Source organism: Hypanus sabinus, chromosome 8, assembly GCF_030144855.1.
Source record: "Hypanus sabinus isolate sHypSab1 chromosome 8, sHypSab1.hap1, whole genome shotgun sequence".
Classification (NCBI taxonomy): Eukaryota; Metazoa; Chordata; class Chondrichthyes; order Myliobatiformes; family Dasyatidae; genus Hypanus; species Hypanus sabinus.
This window is the reverse complement of record NC_082713.1, coordinates 161,577,191-161,599,663: the sequence shown is the minus strand read 5'-3', so window position 1 is coordinate 161,599,663 and position 22,473 is coordinate 161,577,191. Positions and strand designations below refer to the sequence as shown.

Sequence of the window (22,473 nt, the reverse complement as noted above, 5' to 3'; positions counted from 1 at the left end):
TGGCCTTTTAACCTTTAATGGCTATACACTACTATGACTTGTTAGTAAGGGACCATCATATAACCTCACTAAGGAACTTACAGGCAAGGCCAGGCATCCATAAGATTTTGTTGGCACATATCAAGTACCATGGTTATTTCATTCAAATTGAGAGTCATCAACATTGATTAAAACACACAGATGAAAAGCTGCAACACACACAAAATAGTGCTGGAGGAATTCAGCAGCTCAGGAGCATCTGTGGAAATGAGTGAATAGTAGGTGTTTTGGGCCGAGGCCCTTCTTCAGGGCTGAAAGGGAAGGTGAGGTGCGGGTGGTGAGGGAAATGCCTGAATTAAAAGGTGGGGGGAGGGGAAAGATGCTAGCTGGAAGGTGATAGGTGAAGCCAGATGGATGGGAAATGTCAAGTGCTGGAGAAGGAGGAATCTGATAGGAGAGGAGAATGGACTTCAGAGAAAGGGAAAGGGGAGGGGACCGAGGGAAGAATTAGGGAGGGGAGAAGTAGTAAAAGGTCAGAGTGGGGAACAGAGGGAGGGGGATAATTTTGGACTCTATTAATTGATTGCATTATTAGAACAGCCTATCTGGAAAGCAAATCGAATATAGAATGAAATCACTGAATACCAAATATATCATATTACATCCTGAGATACATGACAATACAGAAAATATATATATTTGTAAAAAATCTTATTAGAATGTAGCTTGCTTGCTAGGGAAGGTAACCTGGGGCTTATGACACTTAAGGCCCTCATCCACTGGAGTTAATTGATACAGATTTGATTGCTGTGATAAGCCAACATTTGCAGTCTCAAGGTATCATTCAACTACCAGGATAGTTGAAGGAAAAATGATTGGATTGCAGATTTTTTTTTTTGGCTTCTATGTTCCTATGGATATTTTATGTAAGGGATGGCTAGCTGAGTTAATCAGGCCAGAAGCCTCCTGGGGTTGATGTCTGGCACGTGCTGAGTAATCTAATCTCAGGTCAGAATATTGATGGAAAGACCAGAGATGGCATGGGGCCTCTGTGAGAAGGGAATCCCAATCCTTTATAGAAATCATGAACTTGCAGATCGGCCTTGGCCGTGATAAGACTCCCTGCCATACTGAAGTGGTCTGACAAGCCTATGTTATTGAGGATTCCCAGATTGGAGTGGTGATGGGAGTCAGAGCGGGTGGACTGAACACAACACAGACAATCCAGCCAGGAGAACAGGGGGGAGGGGATAGAAAGTGGGAGGGGGAAGCAGGAATGAAGCTAGTAAGAGCCAGCAGTTAAACTTTCTGTCACACTGTTGTCAAGGAATCTGATTAGTCCCTCAGATTGTATTGCAAGATACTGCAGTTCTTGCTCAGATAACATACAAAAATATTTATAGATAAATTCGCCATGCTATCAGATTTAACATAGATGGCCTCAAGAGGTAGTTAGGTGCTGCTTGTACCTAAACTCAACGCTTAGAGAGCTGGCCTGGACAATTAATTTTTTTTGCCATTGCATGATTTTGCAATTATAACTGCACATAAATGGAGCAAAGCAGTTGCTGCCCACACTGAGGCAGGGTAGAAGGTGGAGGGTGCAGCTTTTCAAAGGCCGAGCACAAGGGATGGGCAATTTGTCATTCATTATAGCACTGCCCCATCACATTGGTATGTGTCTAAATTGCTCTCTGCATGATACTGGGGCCTGTTGTGGTTTATATTGGCTTTGTCACAAACGTATTCCTAGGTCGAATGCAAATGCTTAAAACCAGCATACTAGATGACAGTTAATACAATTATTATCATGATAGCACCAAATAAAAATAAAAGAGATTCATTGAAGGGAGAATTTGATATGTCTTTGCTTCCACACAGGAAATTATGGACAATCCACAGAGGATTTTTTAATGTGCACTGTTTGCCAGAGGGAGAGGCCTTTTCTCAAAAGCATGAGCTCACTGTTAGCCTCTTAAAATGCAATTCCTGAATTAATCTGAAGTGGCTTACCTTGTGAATTAATGAGATGAGCTGGTACAATCTGAGTCTGTGATCTACAAAAACATCAAAAGCAGCCAAAATAACCAGGACAGTGACACCCTGCTCCTTCCAGAGCATACTGCAGGCCGCACACAGGAAGCTTCCACACAACCAGGGCCAGCTCCATGACGACCGTCGCCTGCAGTCACAGTGCCGAATGTAGCACGTTAAAGAAAGGAGGAAAAAAAGCCCAGCTCCGACATCCGCTCGTCCTACAATCCCCGCCACTGCTTCCGTGTGGATGGGGTGTGCAGCAAAGAGTAGACCTGCGATTAACGTCCACCGACCGTCGCCGAACAGTAACCGGGAGAAGTTTGTGAAAAAGCCAGTGACGGCACTGTGCAATAGCACATTAACAAGGTGAAAACTCCAGGGATCCAGACCTCCGAAGGCACAGTTCAGACGGAAGGAAAGCGTACAGAGTGGCCGGTAGGACTTGTGGCTGCCACTGTGGGTGAGCAGGGTTCCCCAAAAGTCATTATAAAAGATATTCACCCACGGTGTTTCTGGAAGTAGATCTGGGTTGGTTTTAATGGCTCGGCTGGAAGGAAATATAGAAATAAAATTAATTATTGGACAAGAAGGTCTTAGCAATTTAATAGCAGATCTCCAATCACATTTCTTGCTGATTTATGAAGGTCTACAGCTGAATAAGTGAAAAAACAGTACAAGAACATAAGTGCAGTTACCAAAGCTTTGATTCTTCATAGGTGACGAAGCTGGGTTTCATTAGAAAACTATTATTGTACTCCTCTCCCGTTTTTGACTTGTTTGCCTTATTCACTCTTCCTTTTCCCAACATAAGCCAACATCATGTTCTCTGCCTGCTGTTCTCAACGACATAATGTGGCCTTTATCACCTCCCTGAATAAGAAAGCACAGCTGCACCTCTGTTTCCTGAGGAGATTGAGGCAAGCTCCCCCCACCATCTTAACTGAATTTTACTGGAGCCCCATTGAGAATGTCCTGACAAGTTGCATCTCCATCTGGTACAGGAGCAGCTGAGCATTGGACCTGAAGTCCCTACTAAGGACTGTGAGAAAAGCTGAGAGGATTATAGGGGTCTCCCTACCATCCGTCAGAGACATTCATCAGGCACACAGCAAACGCAAGGCCCTTCGTATTACCAGGAATGTCACCCATCCAACCAGCATCCTCTTTGACTCTCTACCATCAGGCAGAAAACTCTGGTACATAAAGACAAGAACAGTCAGGATGGGAAACATATGGTGGTGTGGCGGTGTAGTGGTTAGCACACCACCTTACAGTACCAGTGACCTGGGCTCAGTTCTCACTGCTGCCTGTAAGGAGTTTGCACGTTCTTCCTGTGACCGCATGGGTTTTCTCCGGTGCTCCAGTTTCCACACACAGATGGTCGCAATGGGTACATTGGGGGACTTCCGGGAGCAGTAGGCCCCCCAGGGCATTGACTGTTTAATAGACAGTAGTAACCATATTCTAATCTGAGAGTACTCACTGTCTGGTAAATACTGAACATCCGCACCTTTTATGATTGATATGTAAATAAACCTTTATAGTTTTGTTAAAATGGAACAGTTTCTTCCCTCAGGCCATTATACTTTGGATGTCCCTGCTGCATCGCATTTGAAGAGTCACCGGTTAATCTGTTCTATGCCTTACAATATTTAAGTTATGTACTTTGCTTTCTTTATTTATGCGTAACTCGTGTAGATTTTATCCTCACTTTCCTAAGTTATTGTGTGTTATATGTACTACTGTGCTTTTCACCCTGGTCTGGAGAAATGTCTCGTTTGACAGTATACACATATATAGTTAAATGACAATGAACGTGACTTGACTTGATTTATAAGAATAGTGGTAACAAATCTGTGTTGTCATATGACTAATGGACATGGTAGATTTAAAGTATAGCATTTCGTCATTGAAGAATCGCTAGAAAATAAAGTTATGGACGAAGCAAATTCATGCAAAATGGATGAATCTGCAGGGTGGACTATTTTCAAAGTTGTCCACTCCAATCTTCCGTAGTCATAAACTTGTGCTCAGCTAAAACTTTACTGCTTTCAGCTTATGCCAATTCCCTTCAACCATCACCCTATCTTCTTGCGAATCTACAGATGGAGTTAATGGAGCCAAATTCCTACGGTCCTGCACAACAGCTTGTTGAGTGTTGCTGAATGGGGATGGAATTCTCAGCAACAGTCTCAGAAGGTCTCAGACGCAAATGTGAAAACAAGACGTTATATTTTTACCGAAGTTTGAAAATATGGTTGCTTAATTTTCCTTTTTTTAAGTGTTAGTACAAATGGACATACACAGAATGGATTACTGAAATGGCAGACACATAACAATTCCAATTAGAAGTGAAAATTTGTATTTTTTAATTCTCAGTTGATTTTAATGTTATTTTCAGGTCTGAGCAACAAATAAATGCAAAAAGTGCTGGAAACACTCAGCAGACCGAGCCACAGACATGCTGAGCGTCCCAGCATGTATTTATTTCAGATTTCCAACATCTGCAGTTTTTTTTCATTAACAGATCAACCCACCTTCCAAACGCTCTGAAGTTACTCAAATATTCCATAATAAATAAATCAAATATCAAATTTTCTTCAGCTAATAAAATGAGGGACAAACTGCAATTCATACCTTTATAGAATATTTCATCTCAATTTATTATAGAACAAATAAATGCATTATTACCAAATTGCACACAGGAGCTCTCACAAACAGCAGGTAATTGACCAAATAATGAGGTTTTCTTTTTGAATGGAACTCCAGAGAAATAGTAGATGTTGTTATGCATCCTGAGTCAATTTAAAGGCAGGGCTTCATTAAGTTAATTCAAACGTTCCATCAGCACGTTAGTTGGCTGCTCTAGACTATAAATATAGCAACAAATGCTGCACAGAAAGTGCGGAAGAGTGGCATGTGAGCAGAAGTGGAATTGCATGCAGGGTCTAAAGTCTATGAGAGCCCACCAGTAACATTAGTGCATGAGTAGCATAGCTCCATGAGGACCACAACCCTGTTGTTGGGTTTGGAGGCTTGTGTGCCTCAGTGACCCGGAATTATATCGGCCGGAGTCAGGGCTTTATGCTTTGACTCTTGGTAGGGTCACCCATGCCAAACAGGTCAAAGAGCAGAGGCCAGACTAAGAGTGGTCCACCGGTCCTCCAGGTTTGGGGGTTCAGCTCAAGGCTAACAACCCTGAGTGGTAAAATATAATAGTTACAGAAACAGCAATGAAGAATTCTTTTACACCTGTGTGTGACGGTACACCCGAGTCTCTGCACAGGATTTGTGTGACTGACGCGAGTGAAAACTGAGAGGAAGCTACTGGCATGGTGGAAGCTCTGAACCCTGCCAAGACCAAAATTGATTTTGATGGCCAAGGGGAAACTGAAATGGAGGACCTTCATTGCTGCCCTAAATGCCAACAGAGTAATGGACAGTAAGGTAAGATGGATAAGGGACTGCCTAGCTAGCCTGTTCTCTGAAAAACTTGCCTCAATGACTGCGGCACAATACCTGTCAGAAACAGGCAAGTTCCAGGTGCATTCCATCGATGGGTACTCAAGCTTGTGTTAAGGTTTGAGAAGTACGGAATGCTTTGTAAGTCATAGATAAGATCTTGTTCTGTGGTGCGTACAACACGCAGATTATTCCAGCCCAGAAATTTGTTGCTGTGCCATAATCATTTTTCGATTGAAATACCTGATCTCCCTATCCAACCGCACTGTGCAAATGAGTCCATTTGTTACAGTTTGTCGTGCTTCAAAAAGGCAGGCCAAATCTGTGAAAGCAATTAGGGATTGTCAAATGATATATACTGCAGAGAAATGAGAGGCTATCTGCTGCCATAAGAAGAAATATTATTAAAATCGCACAAGATTACAGACAGACATACTTTATTGATCCTGAGGGAAATTGGAATTCGTTACAGTCGCACCAACCAAGAATAGTGTAGAAATATAGCAATATAAAACCATAAATAATTAAATAATAATAAGTAAATTATGCCAAGTGGAAATAAGTCCAGGGCCAGCCTATTGGCTCAGGGTGTCTGACACTCCGAGGGAGGAGTTGCAAAGTTCGATAGCCACAGGCAGGAATGACTTCCTATGACACTCAGTGTCATTCTCGGTGGAATGAGTCTCTGGCTGAATGTACTCCTGTGCCTAACCAGTACATTATGGAGTGGATGGCAGTCATTGTCCAAGATGGAATGCAACTTGGACAGCATCCTCTTTTCAGACACCACCGTCAGAGAGTCCAGTTCCACCCCCACAACATCACTGGCCTTACGAATGAGTTTGTTGATTCTGTTGGTGTCTGCTACCCTCAGCCTGCTGCCCCAGCACACAACAGCAAACATGATAGCACTGGCCACCACAGACTCGTAGAACATCCTCAGCATCTTCTGGCAGATGTTAAAGGACCTCAGTCTCCTCGGGAAATAGAGACGGCTCTGCCCCTTCTTGTAGACAGCCTCAGTGTTCTTTGACCAGAATGCAGGTTCAGAGGGGTCTGAAACCACCAGTTTCAAGAGCCATTATCACCCTTCAGGCTCCCAAATGTGGATAACTTTACTCACCTCAACTATGAACTGGTTCCACAACCTATGAACTCACTTTCAAGGACTTTACAACTCATCTTCTCAGCATTATCTATTGTTATTATTTGCTTATTTTGAATTTGCTCATTTAAACTTTTGCACATTGGTTGTTTGTCTTTGTGTGCAGTTTTTCATTGATTCTATTGCATTTCTTCATTCTACTGTGAATGCCTGCAAGAAAATGAACTTCAGGGTAGCTTATGGTGACATATATATACTTTGGCAATTACTTTGAATTTAGCCTTTTTGAACTTTGGGAGAAACTTGACAGTCACAACGTGCAAAAGAATATTTACCTTTATTGCAACAAGAACCAAAGATAAGGCTGGACAATTTGCTAAAACTGCGCTGAATTTTGGTGACACCGAAGCTGGAGCAACACCCTCACTGGTTCATGAGTCCCTGACACAAGACTGCTCAAACTGACAGAAAAGCACGTTGAGAGGCATAAACAGAGGAAGGACCACAAAACAATTAAAACAGGCCATCTATCCACCCGATTAAGATATCCACACCAACTATGGCAGAGCATGTGGATCCTTCAGGGTCAACAGGTCAGAAATCACAAGAACCAGTGCAGAGCCAAGACGTCCTTAAACCTAAAGGATTATCTAAAAAGCAGTTTTACTTTCTTTGCTTAAAAAAACAATATACGCACTTGCCTTGGAGGCAGTAAAAACAAATAGATTTATTTCTGGACTGAAAAATCATCTGATGTGGAACAACTAAGCCAATGAGATCAACAATGGAACTTGCCAGAACTTGTGAGGGCTGATGTTCTGCAAAACTCTGACTGGACTTCATAGTATACAGTAGATGTAGGGAGGATGATTACCCCTCATTTATTTACTTATTGAGATACTGTGTGGAGTAGGCCCTCCCAGCCCTTTGAACTGTGCTGTCCAGCAACCCCCAATTTAATCCAAATTGTCCCTAATCGTGGGACAATTTACAATGACCAATCAACCTACCAACAGGCACATCTTTGGACTCAGGGAGAGAATGCACAAGCTCCTTACAGGCAGCAGTGGGAACTGAACCCGGGTTGCCTGTACTGTAAAGCGTTGTGCTAGCTGCCTTGCTACCATCCCTTCTATGAAGAAAATCTAGAACTAGGATGCATGATCTCGGGTGACGTGTCACTTATTTAACATATATAAGAGTTTCAACCAAAGGGTCAAATCTTTAGAATTTGGAGAGCAGTGGAAATTGAGACATTAAGGGTATTCAATACTGAAATTGCTGGTGAGGAAAATAAGGCAATCTACGCTAATGAGGATCGAGCAGGAAAGCGGTGGAGGTCAAGATTTAGTCAGGCTTGATCTTATTGAATGGCGGCGCAGACTCAAGTGGTGGAATCGCTTACTTCAGCCACAGTTAATACAAACGTTTATCACACCCTGCAAGTGACACACCGTGTCGGAGCACATTGGGCTGGAAGACACATGTAGGACCTGACCTCTGGTGCCCTTTGCGAGGTGTTGGCACATTTTTCCTTACGACGTTGTTCTGATTTCCTCTCACATCCCCGTGACAATGCCGGTATTTTAACTGGATACTGAAGTTTAGTGATTACTGATGGGCATGCAAGGGAGAATGGACTTTTGGAAAATAAGCATGGGAATAGAATTGATGGGAATGCTGGGCTGGCATAGACTCGATGGGCCAGAAGGCCTCATTTTAATATGAACTGTAGCTTGCTTTGAAAATTGGACGAATATTTTGAAACTTACTGATAAAAAAAATACCTATTAACAAAAAATCTGTTTCTTGTTATGGGACTAAATGGACTTCTCTTTACTTTTGGGGAGAACCAATCAGCTAACTGCTTTCACATCTTAAACTTAACAAGATTCAGTCTTCAATCTATGTCATGGCTAACATGTTTGAGTCCCCAAAAGTGGCATGAAAGATCAGCTGTCCGAAATTACTTCCCCTTCCTTGCAAACAAATATCAGCTCACCATTGCCCCCAAAAAACAAAATATGCATAGCGAATAAAGGATTAAAAAACACATAAATAAGGCGGCAAAAACTATACCAGTGATCCAAATACTGAAGTTGCAAAAATGCATACATAAAGTGACATTTCATCTCACAATCTTTGTAGAAATCACAATTGTTGAAGTCAGTTCAACACGGTGCCGGATTGAAATGAACTGAGCTGAACTGTACATGGATATGCCTACATGGATATGTACATGGATATACACTAGGACATGCCTGGACTCTTTCCATTTTGTGTTTTGTATTCTGTGTCTTTCACTCTTTTGTTTTGCTGTCTGTGCGATTTATTTTTTGTTTCCGCACGGGGATAGGTTTGTGTCCTTCTTGGAACAGGTTCTACAGTTTTCTTTGTTTCAAGGCTCTCTGTGGGAGGACAAATCTCAGGGTTGTATACTGCATACATATTTTGATGATCAATATACTTTGAATCTTAAGCCTCAGCCTTTAATAATAGGCATCCGTTTGTCTCGTGAGACCATGGATTTGCGCCTTGGAAGGTTTCCAGGGTGCAGGCCTGGGCAGGGTTGTATGGGAGACCAGCAGTTGCCCAAGCTGCAAGCCTTCCCCTCTCCACAGCACCGGTGTTGTCCAAGGGAGGGACCCAAGCAGCTTGGCACCATCACAGAGCAATGTGATGCAAAGTGCCTTGCTCAAGGACACAAACACTCTGTCTCAGCTGAGGCTCGAACCAGTGACCTTCAGATCACAAGACCAATGCTTATCCACTAGGCCATGTGCCAACTCAGCCTTCAACTGAAAGGTTTAAGACTATAATTTAATTTTGAAATGCATCTTTAACAATGTATTGCGATTATTTATTTATTTAATGGGATAAAGTGTGGACTAAGCCCCTTTGAGTTGCACCTCGATCTAATTGTAGCCTAGTCATGGGACAATTTGCAAGGACCAATTAACCTACCGAACGGCAAGTCTTTAGACTGTGGGAGGAAACCGGAGCACCCAAACAGCTGTTTTGATCAATAGGACTAGATTAATAGTTGAGCACGGACTAGATGGATCAAAGGGCCTGTTTCTGTGCTGTAAACAGTCAGGCAGCTGTGAACATACTTTGATGTAACACACAAATATGTCTTAGCATAAAATTCTAGCCACAGCAAACTTTGCTTTTCAAAGCACTTGAATACTGGTTGCACCCATACTTAGGGGAGGAGATCAATTGAATAAGTCTGCCTGTTTCGCTGGCAGCACTGGAGAGTCCAAGGAAAGAGTTCTGGAGGTCTGGAATAGCAGTGACTCTGCAGGAGTTGAGTGGAGGTCGTCAACGAGGAAGACACCTGCGTCTTCTCACTCCACAGGCAGTAAAACATTGCTTGCAATAAAAACAGAAAGCACTAGAGAATCTCAGCAGTTAATGTGGCCACAGTGGTATCGTGGTTAGTGCAATGCTATTACATCCCAGGGCGTCAGAGTTCAGAGTTAAACTCCAGCACCGTCTGTAAGCAGTTTGCACATTTTCCCGGTACAAAAATGGTCCTGTGGTTAGGCAAGGGTTAAATGGGTGGGACACTGGGTGGCGAGGCTCGTGGGCCAGGAGGGCTTGTTCCATGTTGTATCTCTAAATACTCAGGAGGAGAAAAGGACTTAACATTTAAGGTCAACGATATTTCAACATCTATTATGGATTCCCAGCAACAGCAGTAGTTGTGATCAGCATTTTGTGGAATTACTGACAGATCCTGTGTGAAGCAATAATTCCAATCAGCTATTTCAGCTTTAGGGTGCAATTTTGCATATTGATGCAGACTTATGCCCTTTTACGCAGTCTACCCCTCGAAAAAAAAGATTCCCAATGCACTTTCCAGCATCAATGCCTGCGGTGACCATCACAGGTCATCTGCTGCTAAATTGTCGTGATTTATAACCAGCTTGGAAGCAGAATTGTGTGGGCAATGCAATAACAATCCCGAGCCCACAAATCTTCAGTCACCATGAGTGCCTGAAGCATGTGTTCATCACTACTTTACTGAATGTAAACATAAATGTATTATTGCAGTGCCAATAGAGTGACACTGTTCTGGTGCGAGGGTCCATCTCATCTCGAAAACATTCTGACAAGATAATAGGATTTATTTATACACAAACTCTAATTCAGTTTTCATTGAACAGCAGCTTACTCAGATATTTTCCATTAAATCTGCTGTAACCTCAGGATCAGCTTCTGTCTATCTATCCAAGGAAAACAAATTTACGAAGAATGCACTAGAAATATTTTGCAGGTCAGAAAGCAGCTGTGGAGGGAGAACCAGGCATCATTTGAATGTGTTGACCTTTTTTCAAAACCCTTCCAGTGGATTCTAGTGCAAAGTCACCAACCAAAAGATGGTAACTCGCACAAAACGCTGGAGGAACGCAGTAGGTCTGGCAGCTCTATGGAGAGGAATAAAGAGTCGATGTTTTGGACGAGACCCTTCATCTGAACTGGGTCTTGGCCCAAAATGTCTCCTCTTTAGCCCTCTCCATAGATACTGCCTGGTCTGCGGAGTTCCTCCAGTACTTTGTATGAATTACGTTGGATTCTGGAATTAAAAGGCTCACCACATGAAGAGCGCTGGGCCTGTACTTACTGGAATTCAGAAGAATGGGGTGTGACCTCAGTGAAACCTATCAAATGTTGAAAGGTGTAGTGGATGTAGAGAGGATGTTTCCTATGGTGGGGGATTCTAAGACCAGACGACACGCCTCAGAACAGAGGGGCATTCTTTTAGAATGGAGATGAAGAGAAATTTCTTTAGCCAGGGAGTGGTAAATCTGTGGAATTCATTGGCAGCAGGGAGGCCAGGTCTCTGGGTATATTTAAGGCAGAGGTCGATAGATTCTTGATTAGTCAGGGCATGAAAGGATTTGGGGAGAAGGTGGAAGATTGAGGCTCAGAGGGCAAATGAATCAGCCATGATAAAATTGCACAGAAGACTCTGATGGGCCAAATGGCCTAATTCTGCTCCTCTACCTTATGGTCTTTCCAGCATCTGCTGTATCTCGTGTTTAATTTAAAAAACTGTTTTCCCTTTCCCTTGACAACTAACTGTCCTACTGAGCATTTCCACTGATTCTGGCAACCATGTTTATGTTTGCCTTCTTTGATGCCCATTAGAAAAATAAGCATATGGCATTACCAGTACTGCTGTGTAAAATTCAGCTCCTGTAGAGAGGCATAGATTTCTTTTCCTTTATGACATTAAGAGGCTTCATTGTGGCAGAAATTGGCAAAATTAGTCATCTGCATGTTACATTTAACTTTACAAATTAACTCATTGGCTATGTTTGAGCTTCTGATTCATTTTCAGTTGTGCTGAACACTCTGTTAGAAAAGTACCACCCTTGGGTACCATAGTAATCCTTGTTTCATCTTGTTTGATGCATCTTGGCCACACAGTTTAGTTTCACCTTGCTGAACTCCACCAAGATGTTGGGTTTTGTACGTCCCCCGATTTGACCCACTGTTCAGGAAAATCAGGCAGGATGTAAAACAGACCCTGACTCACAGGTACTAATTTCCTACCGAGTAGGATCAGTTAAAATGAATCCATTGCAATGAAACATCATCCATAACATCAGAGCTTAATTTCATAATACAAAACTGCTCAGAAGTATCAGAAAAGATCATAAAGAAAATAGATTAGAATGTAGATTTAACTATCCTGAAGTACCTCGTTACGGCAGAATTTTCTTGAAAACAACTTAAAAAGGTGCAAAAACAAAATTCATTACATCCCTTACCCTCATTTAAGACAAAGTTCATCGTTCATTATGTGCCATGTTGTATGACATAAGTGATCATGGTCTATCCATGACCATGATTGTTCTTGGCAAATTTTTCTACAGAAGTGGTTTGCCATTGCCTTCTTCTGGGCAGTGTCTTTACATGACAGGTGACCCCCAGCCATTATCAATACTCTCCAGAGGCTGTCTACCAGGCATCAGTGGTCACATAACCAGGACCTGTGATATGCACCGGCTGCTCATACGACCATCCACTACCTGCTCCCATGGCTTCACATGACCCTGACTGGGTGGCCAAGCAGGTGCTACACTGTGCAAAAGGGTGAGCTGTAGCCTAGCGGGGGGGGGGGGGGGAGAGGGGGGGAGAGGAACACCTTATGCAGGTAGAGATGTATTTCCACCCTGCCACCCAACAAATACAGAGTAGCATGACAATCATTCTGCTGCTCTACCTGTTACTCCTACCTTCACAATAACTTGTACACTTGACCTAATTCACGCTGGCAAAATAACCTTTCAAAAAGAAACACACAGGAGTCCTTTACACTAATATCTTGCAATTCTCAGAAATAGAGACGAAGCAACTCATCTCTGACTCCACAGGACTACCTAAAATGAAAACTATTTATTTACTTATTGAGGTGAGATGTGTTTGCCCGTGGCCTAGTGGATAAGGCATCGGTCTACAGGTCACTGGTTCGAGTCTCAGCTGAGGCAGCGTGTTGTGTCCTTGAGCAAGGCACTTAACAACACATTGCTCTGCGACGACACCGGTGTCAAGCCGCTTGGGTCCTAGTGCCCTTCCCTTGGACAACACCGGTGCTGTGGAGAGGGGAAGGCTTGCAGCTTGGGCAGCTGCTGGTCTCCCATACAACCCTGCCCAGGCCTGCGCCCTGGAAACCTTCCAAGGCGCAAATCCATGGTCTCACGAGAGTAACGGATGCCTATCTATCACATTGAGATGGAGAGTGGAAAAGGCCTTTCTGGCCCTTCAAGCCACACTGCCCAACAATCCCCCCCCCCCCCCCCCGATTTAATCCTAAACCTAATCACAGGACTGTGGGAAGAAACTGGAGGAAATCATGCATTATGGGGAGAGCATACAAGCAGCAAGAATTGAACTCTAAAACATTGTGCTAACCACCAGGCAACCGTGCCCCTCCCCCCACCACCAAAATGACGAGAATTAGAATTAGTTCCATTCGTGCAAGGGAATGGATTTTAGAGAAATAATAGATCATTATTGTGTTTAATAGCTTTTACTGTAATAATTTTACTCAAAATTCAGCCTACATGTGTAATAACATATGATTAAGCCCTTCAGAGGCACTCTGTCATTAACCAGGATTGTGATTGATCTGCTCCCTCCGCTCCGTTTTCCAGCACTGTCCCCATATCCCGGGAATGCACTGACATCCAGAAGCCTAATGAACTCAGACCTCAGCCATCAGATTTCTGAACGAATATTGAACTCTTGAACACTACCTCGCTACCTTTCTTCTTGCATTACTTATTTAATTTAATGATTGGATCTTTGCTGTAAATCACAGTTTTAGTATTATGTATTGCAATGATCAAAATGAGCTGAGAAAGTTGTTAACTCAATCAGCTCTATCATGGGCACCAGCCTCCTCAGCACCAAGGACATCCTCAAGGAGTGTGTCTCAAAAAGGTGGTATCCATCACTATGTATTCCCCATCACCCAGAACATACCCTGTTCTCATTGCTGCCATCAGGGAAGAGGTACAGGAGCCTGAAGGCACACACTCAATGATTCAGGATCAGCTTCTTCCCCTCTGCCAGCAGATTTCTTAATGGAACACTACCTCATTTACTTATTTAATTTAACATACATATATATATATACATACACACATATATGTATGTTAAATTAAATAAGTAAATGTATATACACATATACACACATATATACATACACATACACACTTCTTAATGTCATTCACAGTTTTTATTATTATGTATTGCATTATACTGATGCTGCATAACAACAAATTTCACAACATATGCCAGTGATATTAATCTTGATTCATATTCTGAATTCATCATGCTCTGGAGCAAAGTATCCACCATCTTCTTCAAACAGAAACTATTCTTCATCTCCATCTAAAACTACTTACCCCATACTCTGTGACTTCCCTGATTCCTCAGCTAACAGAAGCATCTTCTCTCCAGCACTCTTGTCAAGCCTTTCAAGAATTTCTTCCAGGAATTTCCAAAAGATTACCTTCTGTCCCGCTAAACTTTGGAGAATACTTAAAGCTCTCCTCAAAGGAATGTTGTACAACAGCTTTACTGGGCAATCTTCACACTCGCTACTAATGATGAACATTCAGGCAGTCGTTCTTTCCCAACATCATCTGTTTTCTCTCACAAAAGTAATTGAAGAGAAACCAACTACATGGTACACCTTCTGGGATTTAGATCGTTACCACATGGACTAATTATGCTTAAGACCCTTCAGTTGGCAAGAAGCAAATACTTGTATCCCATTAATTTGAGCAAGATTTGAATATAGCTTCAGAAAAGTTTGAATTTATTGTGCAAACTAGTTGCCCCCTCCCACTGCTGACATCACTGAATTGTAACTATGGGCTGGATTTTGAGATGAGCAGCATTGGAACAGTGGAAGCTATTCATTAAACTTGCACATACCCACAAACTTGCAATGAGGATTTTGCACTAAAACTTATGTACTAACAGAGTTATTTCAGTGTAGCACCACAGGGAACCTGAGACCTTTGTAAGCAGGGTAAGCTGCTATTAATTTGCTTTAACCAATCAGACTGAAGGATCATTAAGCAGGCATGCAGGGGTTGAACCAGAAAGTGTCAATTAGAATGTTACACTCAATCTCAAATCATGTGCAGAAAACAAAGGGAAAAATGAGAGATAAAAATAATTTAAAATATTTTTTCTTCTTTTACTACTCCAAGGAAAAATAAATCTGTGCCTAATTATGCAAAGTAGTTAATAACTGATATTTAGCACAGTATTCAAAAGATTGATTTCACTACAAAGGACAAGCCCTGATTATTTTTCCCCTAGTGTTTAGTGCATCAATGATTTGTACAATTTCACAACCTTCCAGGAATTTTAAGGCTGTATCTTTTAAAAGATCATGCTAAATAAAAAGGTGCATGCACTCAGACAACAACCTCCTGATACCCTTGCTTAAATGCACATGTGCAGCTGCCGGAAGTTGCTGTCCAATTTACACTTTAACAATGGTGAGTGATAATAGCCTTGCTGTTATTTTTACAGCAGGCTCCAGGCCCATATTTTCATGCCTGCAATTCCCCAGGCAGAGTTCCTGACCATGCCATCAATGGGCCAACAGCTGGAGGGGAAGAGAGAAAGGAAAGGATATTTTAAAACATTTCAAAAATAGCAAGTCAATTAAAAAAAAGCAAAGGATGAAACCAGTTTTTGGATTGTTTCAACACACTTAAGCTCACTGAATTCTCACTGATATTTATGTAAATATTTTAGTTTGGGACAGAAGTCTTACGGATTTTAGAGTTCAGTTCAGATGTCAAAGCACGTAAGACGTATATAATCCATTCAATACAAGATGAGCAACTCATAATTAATGGAACTTCCGTTTTATGCCCGGAGAATAAACAACACTTGTGTGGTTTAGCTCCAGAATTTCTCACCATGTGTTGCTTCTCACAGAACATCAGCACTAAAATTTTAGCTTCAGTTTTTAATTTCTAGTTCCCACTACAAATTTCCAAACATATATTAATATTTCACTAATATATCATATCTTAAATGTTCCATTTCTGTAGCTCAAAATCTGTATTTGTTTCTTCTTGAGAGGTAAAAGTAATTGTAAATTATATAAGTAATAAAGCAATAAAATTAATGATAAAAGTAATTCTTTAGCTCAGAGTCTAAACTTATGTTAATATCTCAAGTCGACAGTCTGCTGGATTTGCTGAGTAGCTCTCTCCTAGTGGTAAAAGGTTTCAAAGAGTCTTATGTCAGATGTAAAACACTTTTATTGCTGTGAAGGCAAACACACGCAGTGAGCCTGAGGTGTTCATCTTTGGCAATGTGCTGTTGTTGATGTGCCTTCAAGCAAATTTCAACTTATTAGGTGTCATAATCACATCTGCTTAATGGCTGTTTAGGTCAGCTAAAAGCTGAGAAGAGTTTTATTGGGTTGTAATTCTCAATTCATACTGTTTCCTGGAAGATGCTGTTTGGTTACCAACAAAGATGAACTCCATGAAAGTAGGGCTCATTGTGACCTCTAGCTGAATGTATTGACTATTGGATGGAAAATCATTTATCCGCTGATTTATTGAGACACAGTGCAGAGTAGCCGTTCCAGCCCTTCGAGTCTTGCCGCCCAACGATCCCACAATTTAAAAGTAATAAATATACTTTGAATCTTTGAACCTTAAATCTTGGCCTTTAACTGAAAAGTTTAATGCTCTAAATTAATTTTGGAATGCATTCTGAATATTTATATATTTATTGGGATACAGCACAGAGTAGGCCCTTCCAGCCACACCACCCAGCAATCCCCCAATTTAATGCTAGCCTAATCACAGGACAATTTACAATAACCGATTAACCCACCAAATGCTACATCTTTACTGAGGGAGGAAACCAGAGCACTCAGAGGAAAGCCACACAGTCACGGGAAGAACATGCCAAAAAAATCATGAACTATATTTGAAAATAGCCCAGCAAACAACAAAGGTCATACATCAAAAATCAACATAAACAAAGCCACATCTTCCAAACTGCAATGCAATTGTGAGTAACTATCATTTGCTTCAGAGATCTTTTGTGAGAGATTAATATTGGCACAACAGGGCAACTTTAACAGCAAAACAATCCCACAGTAATGCACTGAAAGGTCAGGAAAGATCGTGTGCACAGGTCTCCGGAGTGTGATTTGAACTAACAGCCCTCTGTCTAACCCTACCACTAAACCACAGCTGACACCTGTGACATTTAGGCGAGCTAGTGTTTCAGTTGTAAGAAGAAAAATCACATGGTGCTTCTTTTTTGCATTCTGGTACACAGGATTTAATAATTTTCTTTTCTTTATTTTAATCCAATGAATGTTTTTTTAAAAAATATAAGCTCATTCTGATGCACTGAAAAGAGTTCCTGGAGCACTACAGATATTTTCCAAAAATAGGTCATGTTTGGGATCATGGGAAGAAGCGATCTGTCCATGGGAGTTGGCGTACACGGCAAGCACAAATATTGAACTTTGGGAAATAGGACATTCAATGGAACTGCAGGAGCGTATCTCAACTCCTGAAGGGTTTGAGAGGCAGAAACTGTTCCAAGAAGTCACAGTCACTAAAGGATTTCAATTAAATTAGCAAAATAACCATGGGATGAGGTAATCCTTTCTCTAAACTCTGCGAGTTATTCAGAACCAAGCCTGAAAAGGTAGGCAGAAGCTGATTTAGGATTAAAATTCTAAAGACTGTACGTGAAGGGGAACACACACACACAAACTGCCGGAGCAGCTCAGCAGGTCAGGCAGCATCTAAGAAGAGGAAGGGGGAAGAAGACAGAATAAGGTGGGGGGAAGAGAAAGAGTACAAACAGGTAGGTGAAGCCAGGTGAGGGGTCTGGTAGGTGGGTAGGGGAAGGGAGATGAAGTGAGAAGCTGGGAGGAGATGGGTGGAAAAGGTAAAAGGCTGAAGAAGAAGAAATCTGAAGGAGAGAAGAGTGGATCATGGGAGAAAGGGGAAATGTTTGTACAAATATAAGGAAGGTGTAGATGATGGAAATAATGGAATTTCTTTTTCAAAGAACTGCTATATGGAAGGAATAGCTTCCATTTGTTATTCTCTGACTCATAACAGCCAGAGAATCACTGACACATTTATTCTCAGTATGTATCCGAGGCCAAGCATTCAGGGTAGAACTAGACAAAGATTCAAATATTCTGGGCGCTCCTTTTCTTTTGGTACATTTATTATCAAAGTCTGTATGCAATATACAACCCTGAGATTCCTTTTCCCCGGACAGCCACAAAACAAAATGAAACTGTGGAATTCATTCAAAGAAAAACATCAACCACACTCCCATGCAAAAAAAAACAAATTGTGTAAATAGCGACAAACAAAAGTGAGTGAAAAACACGGAATATAAAACACAATATCGTTACGAGTTCAGGCATAGTTAGTTCAGCTCAGTTTGTTATCTGCTGGCAGCTCCGATTCAAAGTCGTCCAAAATAGCAACCAAAAAAAAAGGAGCGACCAGAAACCAGAAACACATCGTAACGTGAACTACACAGTCCAACCCACTAATCTCGCAATTAAACCTTGCCCAAGACCCAGGGCTCCAGGAGGGAGGGAGAGAGGGGGAGAGAGAGAGACCATCACCAGCAGACACGTTCCTCCAGCAGCAGTGAGGGAGCAACTAGTACACGGCCCGGAACACTGTGGAATTCTCTGCCCAGTGAAGCAGTGGAGGCCACCTTGGTAAACATATCTAAGACAAGGTTGGATAGATTGTTGTATAGTAGGCAAATTAAGGGTTATGGCGAAAAAGTAGATTGGTGGGACAAGTCCATAGTCAGATCAGCCATGATTTTATTGAATGGCGGGGCAGGCTCAACGGGCCAGATGGCTGACTCCTGCTCCTATTTCTTATGTGACACCCATTGACCTTCTGTTCATGCCCGGATGATTTCAATCTTCCTTGGTGAGATCGGCGAGAAATGGACAAGTGCAATTTGACATGATGGCTTACAGACCGAGTGGTTGTCATTATGTCTGTTAATCATGATTGGGCAATGACTACAATTTTGATACTAAAAGGTATCACAGATAAAAATGACAACCATTTCATGCAGGGAACATTAAATATTTTAATATTTCATAAATTTTAGTGTCTGATTAACCATAAAAAGTAAACAGAATACACAGTAAAGCAAACATCTTGTGTTGGACAGCATTACTAATTCTTTTGCATGAAACAAGTATGCACTGGAGATAATGGAGAGATTATGATCTTAAGTAGGGTTGATCTGATTTCCTTTTAACATACTTTGCAGTTGCAATTCCAGCCTGTTGATATTTTGTTGGAAATGTGGATGGCTGGATTAGACCAAATTGAGGATGTGAGCAAGTATGTTTATGAGCCTCATTTACTGGAGAGGAGATCAGGAAGTCTTTGCTATTTCCCCCTCAGTCTTATATTCACAAGTGAAAAATTAGACTGTATCTTCTGTGAATTCACGGATTCTACGCTTTGGCATTTACATTTTTTAACATTCTGACATCGTATAGACTTTGCTGGTGTAAATACTTACTGCAGAGTAAGTATTATACCTGCTTGCCATCTCTAACTTTAATTTACAATGTCACTGACAACAGATTTCAAGGAGTCCATGTTATTCTTGACTACTGTCTATTTCCGCACACAATATAGAATTGTTATTGCAAAGAAGGGAGGCCACCTGCCACTATCTGTAAGGAGCTTGTACACTGTCCCCTTGACTGCGTGGGCCTGGGTTTCCTCCAGATCTCTGGTTTCCTCCCACAGTCCAAAGCTTACCAGTTGGTAAGTTAATTGGTCATTGTAAATTGTCCCGTGATAAGGCTAGGGCTAAGTTAGGGGTTGCTGGGTAGCATGGCTCAAAGGGCTGGAAAGGCCGAGTCCAAGTTGTATTGCAATAAATAAATAAATTGAGACACAGAGTGGAGTAGTCCCTTCTGGCACTTTGATCCATGCCACCCAGTAATTCCCCAATTTAATCCTAACCAAATCACAATTTACCATGACCAATTAACCTACTGACTGGTACATCACTGGACTGTGGGAGGAAACCAGAGCACCTGAAGGAAACCTAAGGAGTAACGGGAAGAACATACAAACTCTTTACAGGCAGCAGAGGGAATTGAACCCAGGTCACCCGTACTGTAAAGCGTTGTACCATACCCCTTTTGGCCCTGCTCACCCATGCTAACCGCAATGGCTACCCACATTGCATTTAGCTGCAAGATTGATTTTCTTTCTACCCTCTCTGCTTACAGTGAATTATTAGTGAAATCCTGCCTAAAACAGTTTCTTCATGCCCCTCGTAGATGAAGCCCAAATGTGGGGTGGAAATATGTCTCTACTGAGGGAGACCCCTTCCCTTCACTAGCCTGCAGGTCACCCTCAGGGAAGGTGTAGCACTTGCTTAGCCCCTGATCAGGGTCACGTGAAGCCATGGGAGTAGGTGGTGGATGGTTGTATGAGCTGTCAGTGTACATCACAAGTCTTGGTTCCATGTCCACTGATGCCAGGCAGACAATCTCGGAAGAATATTGAGAATGGCTGGGGTCATCTTGTAGAGATACGCCCAGAAGAAGGCAATGGCAAAACATTTCCTGAGGAAAATATGCCAAGAGCAAACATGGTTATGGAAAGACCATGTGACACACTCAAAATGCTGGAGGAACTTAGCAGGCCAGGCAGTATTCTATGATCACTCACATCATACAGCATGGCACATAATAACAATGATAAGTGAGGAGAATCGCTGTCATAGAGTCATAGAGAAGTACAGCACAGAAACAGGCCCATCTAATCCATGCCGAAACCATTTAAACTGCCTACTTCAGTGCCCAAAGGATAGCCGGTTAAATACCAACCTAAAAATAATGCTCAGTGAAGTATTTCATCTTTCAATCACATGGAAGCAGACTTCACAGTTGCTGTAATCATTTCCTTCTGCACAGGTCACACTGCATATCTATGGTTCTGTTATGGGGGGGTTTATGGATGCATTGTTGCTGCCTCTGTCCAGGATCCTCCATGTCTCAGCAAAAAAAAAGCTTAAGTTGCTGACTTTGCATGGCTCACATGAAGTTGGCGATGTTCATCTGAGTTTGACTTGAAATTGGACTACACAGTGCAAAACAATTTAGGAATGTGAAACCCAATCCTGCCGTTCCAAGAGTGAAATGAATAACTGCATGAATGAATGAAGAACTGCATTTACCTTCATGGAGTGAGAACAGCTTTAGATTTGAAGATTAGTTTTATACAGTGATATGTGCCATCTCTGTTCATGACCAATGCAAGTCGAAAGATGTTCTGGGGCTGCCCACAAGTGCCACCATACTTAGGGTACCAACATAGTATGCCCCCAGCTTAGTTACCCGAACCATACACCTTTGGAATGTGGGAGGAAACCAGAACATACTGATGGAAATCCCGTGGTCTCAGGGTGAACATAACAGCGGGAATTGATTGCTGACACTGTGAAGTGTTGCGTAGATCAGGGCCATAGCTGGTTCCCTAGAACTTCAAGGTAGCTGCAGTAGGAGAGTAAGATGGATTTCAAGGGCTATTGCAAAATTGATGGGCTGAGTGGTTGCCTTTAGTTCCATGCCTATCTTTCATTACAGACTTGATTACTGGGTGAATAATGTCACTGCCTCCCAGTTCTAGGGATCGGGGTTTGATACCGACTTGTCTGGAGTTGGCCTGCTCTCCCTGTGACCACATTGGTTCCCTCCAGTCATAAGATGGCAGATACTTGTTTTGACTGAATGAAACTAATTTATCCATTGGTCGTTATGCTCAAATTGTAGAGTCCACATGCTCAAGAGTTTTCTATCTAAAAGACAAGAGATTCTGCAGGTGCAACAAACACAGAATGCTGTAAAAACTCAGCAAGTCAGGCAGTGTCTGCGGAGGGGAACACACAGTTGCTGCTTCGGGTCGAGTGTATTTTGGAAATAATGAGGTGCAGTCACTAGGCGGCAGGGTGAAGATACATCTCTATCAAAGGAGGTGTAAGGTGCTCCTTCCCTCCGCTAGCCTTTTACCCTTGGGCAAGGAGTTGCACCCGCTTAGCCCTCCAGTCAGGGTCATGTGGATGGTCATACGAGCAGCTGGTGCATACCACAACTTCTGGTTATGCGACCACTGACGTCAGGCAGACAAACTCTGGAGAGTATTGTTAATGGCTGGGATCACATTTCTTGTAAAGACACTGCCCAGAAGAAGGCAATGGTAAACCACTTCTGAACAAGAAATTGCCAAGGACAACCATGGTCATGGAAAGACCATGATCACCCATATCATACAACACAGTGCATA

General features: G+C 42.1%; 1 protein-coding gene across 1 annotated transcript in view; it reads right to left on the bottom strand.

The window, feature by feature from the left end:
• The window catches only part of tmtc2a (transmembrane O-mannosyltransferase targeting cadherins 2a), a 209,712-nt gene that overhangs the window by 122,237 nt on the left and 65,002 nt on the right, over positions 1-22,473 (bottom strand). Inside the window, exon 2 of the mRNA XM_059978410.1 lies at positions 1,993-2,563. Coding sequence (XP_059834393.1) covers positions 1,993-2,563 — 571 coding nt within the window. The remainder of the gene's footprint in view (positions 1-1,992; positions 2,564-22,473) is intronic.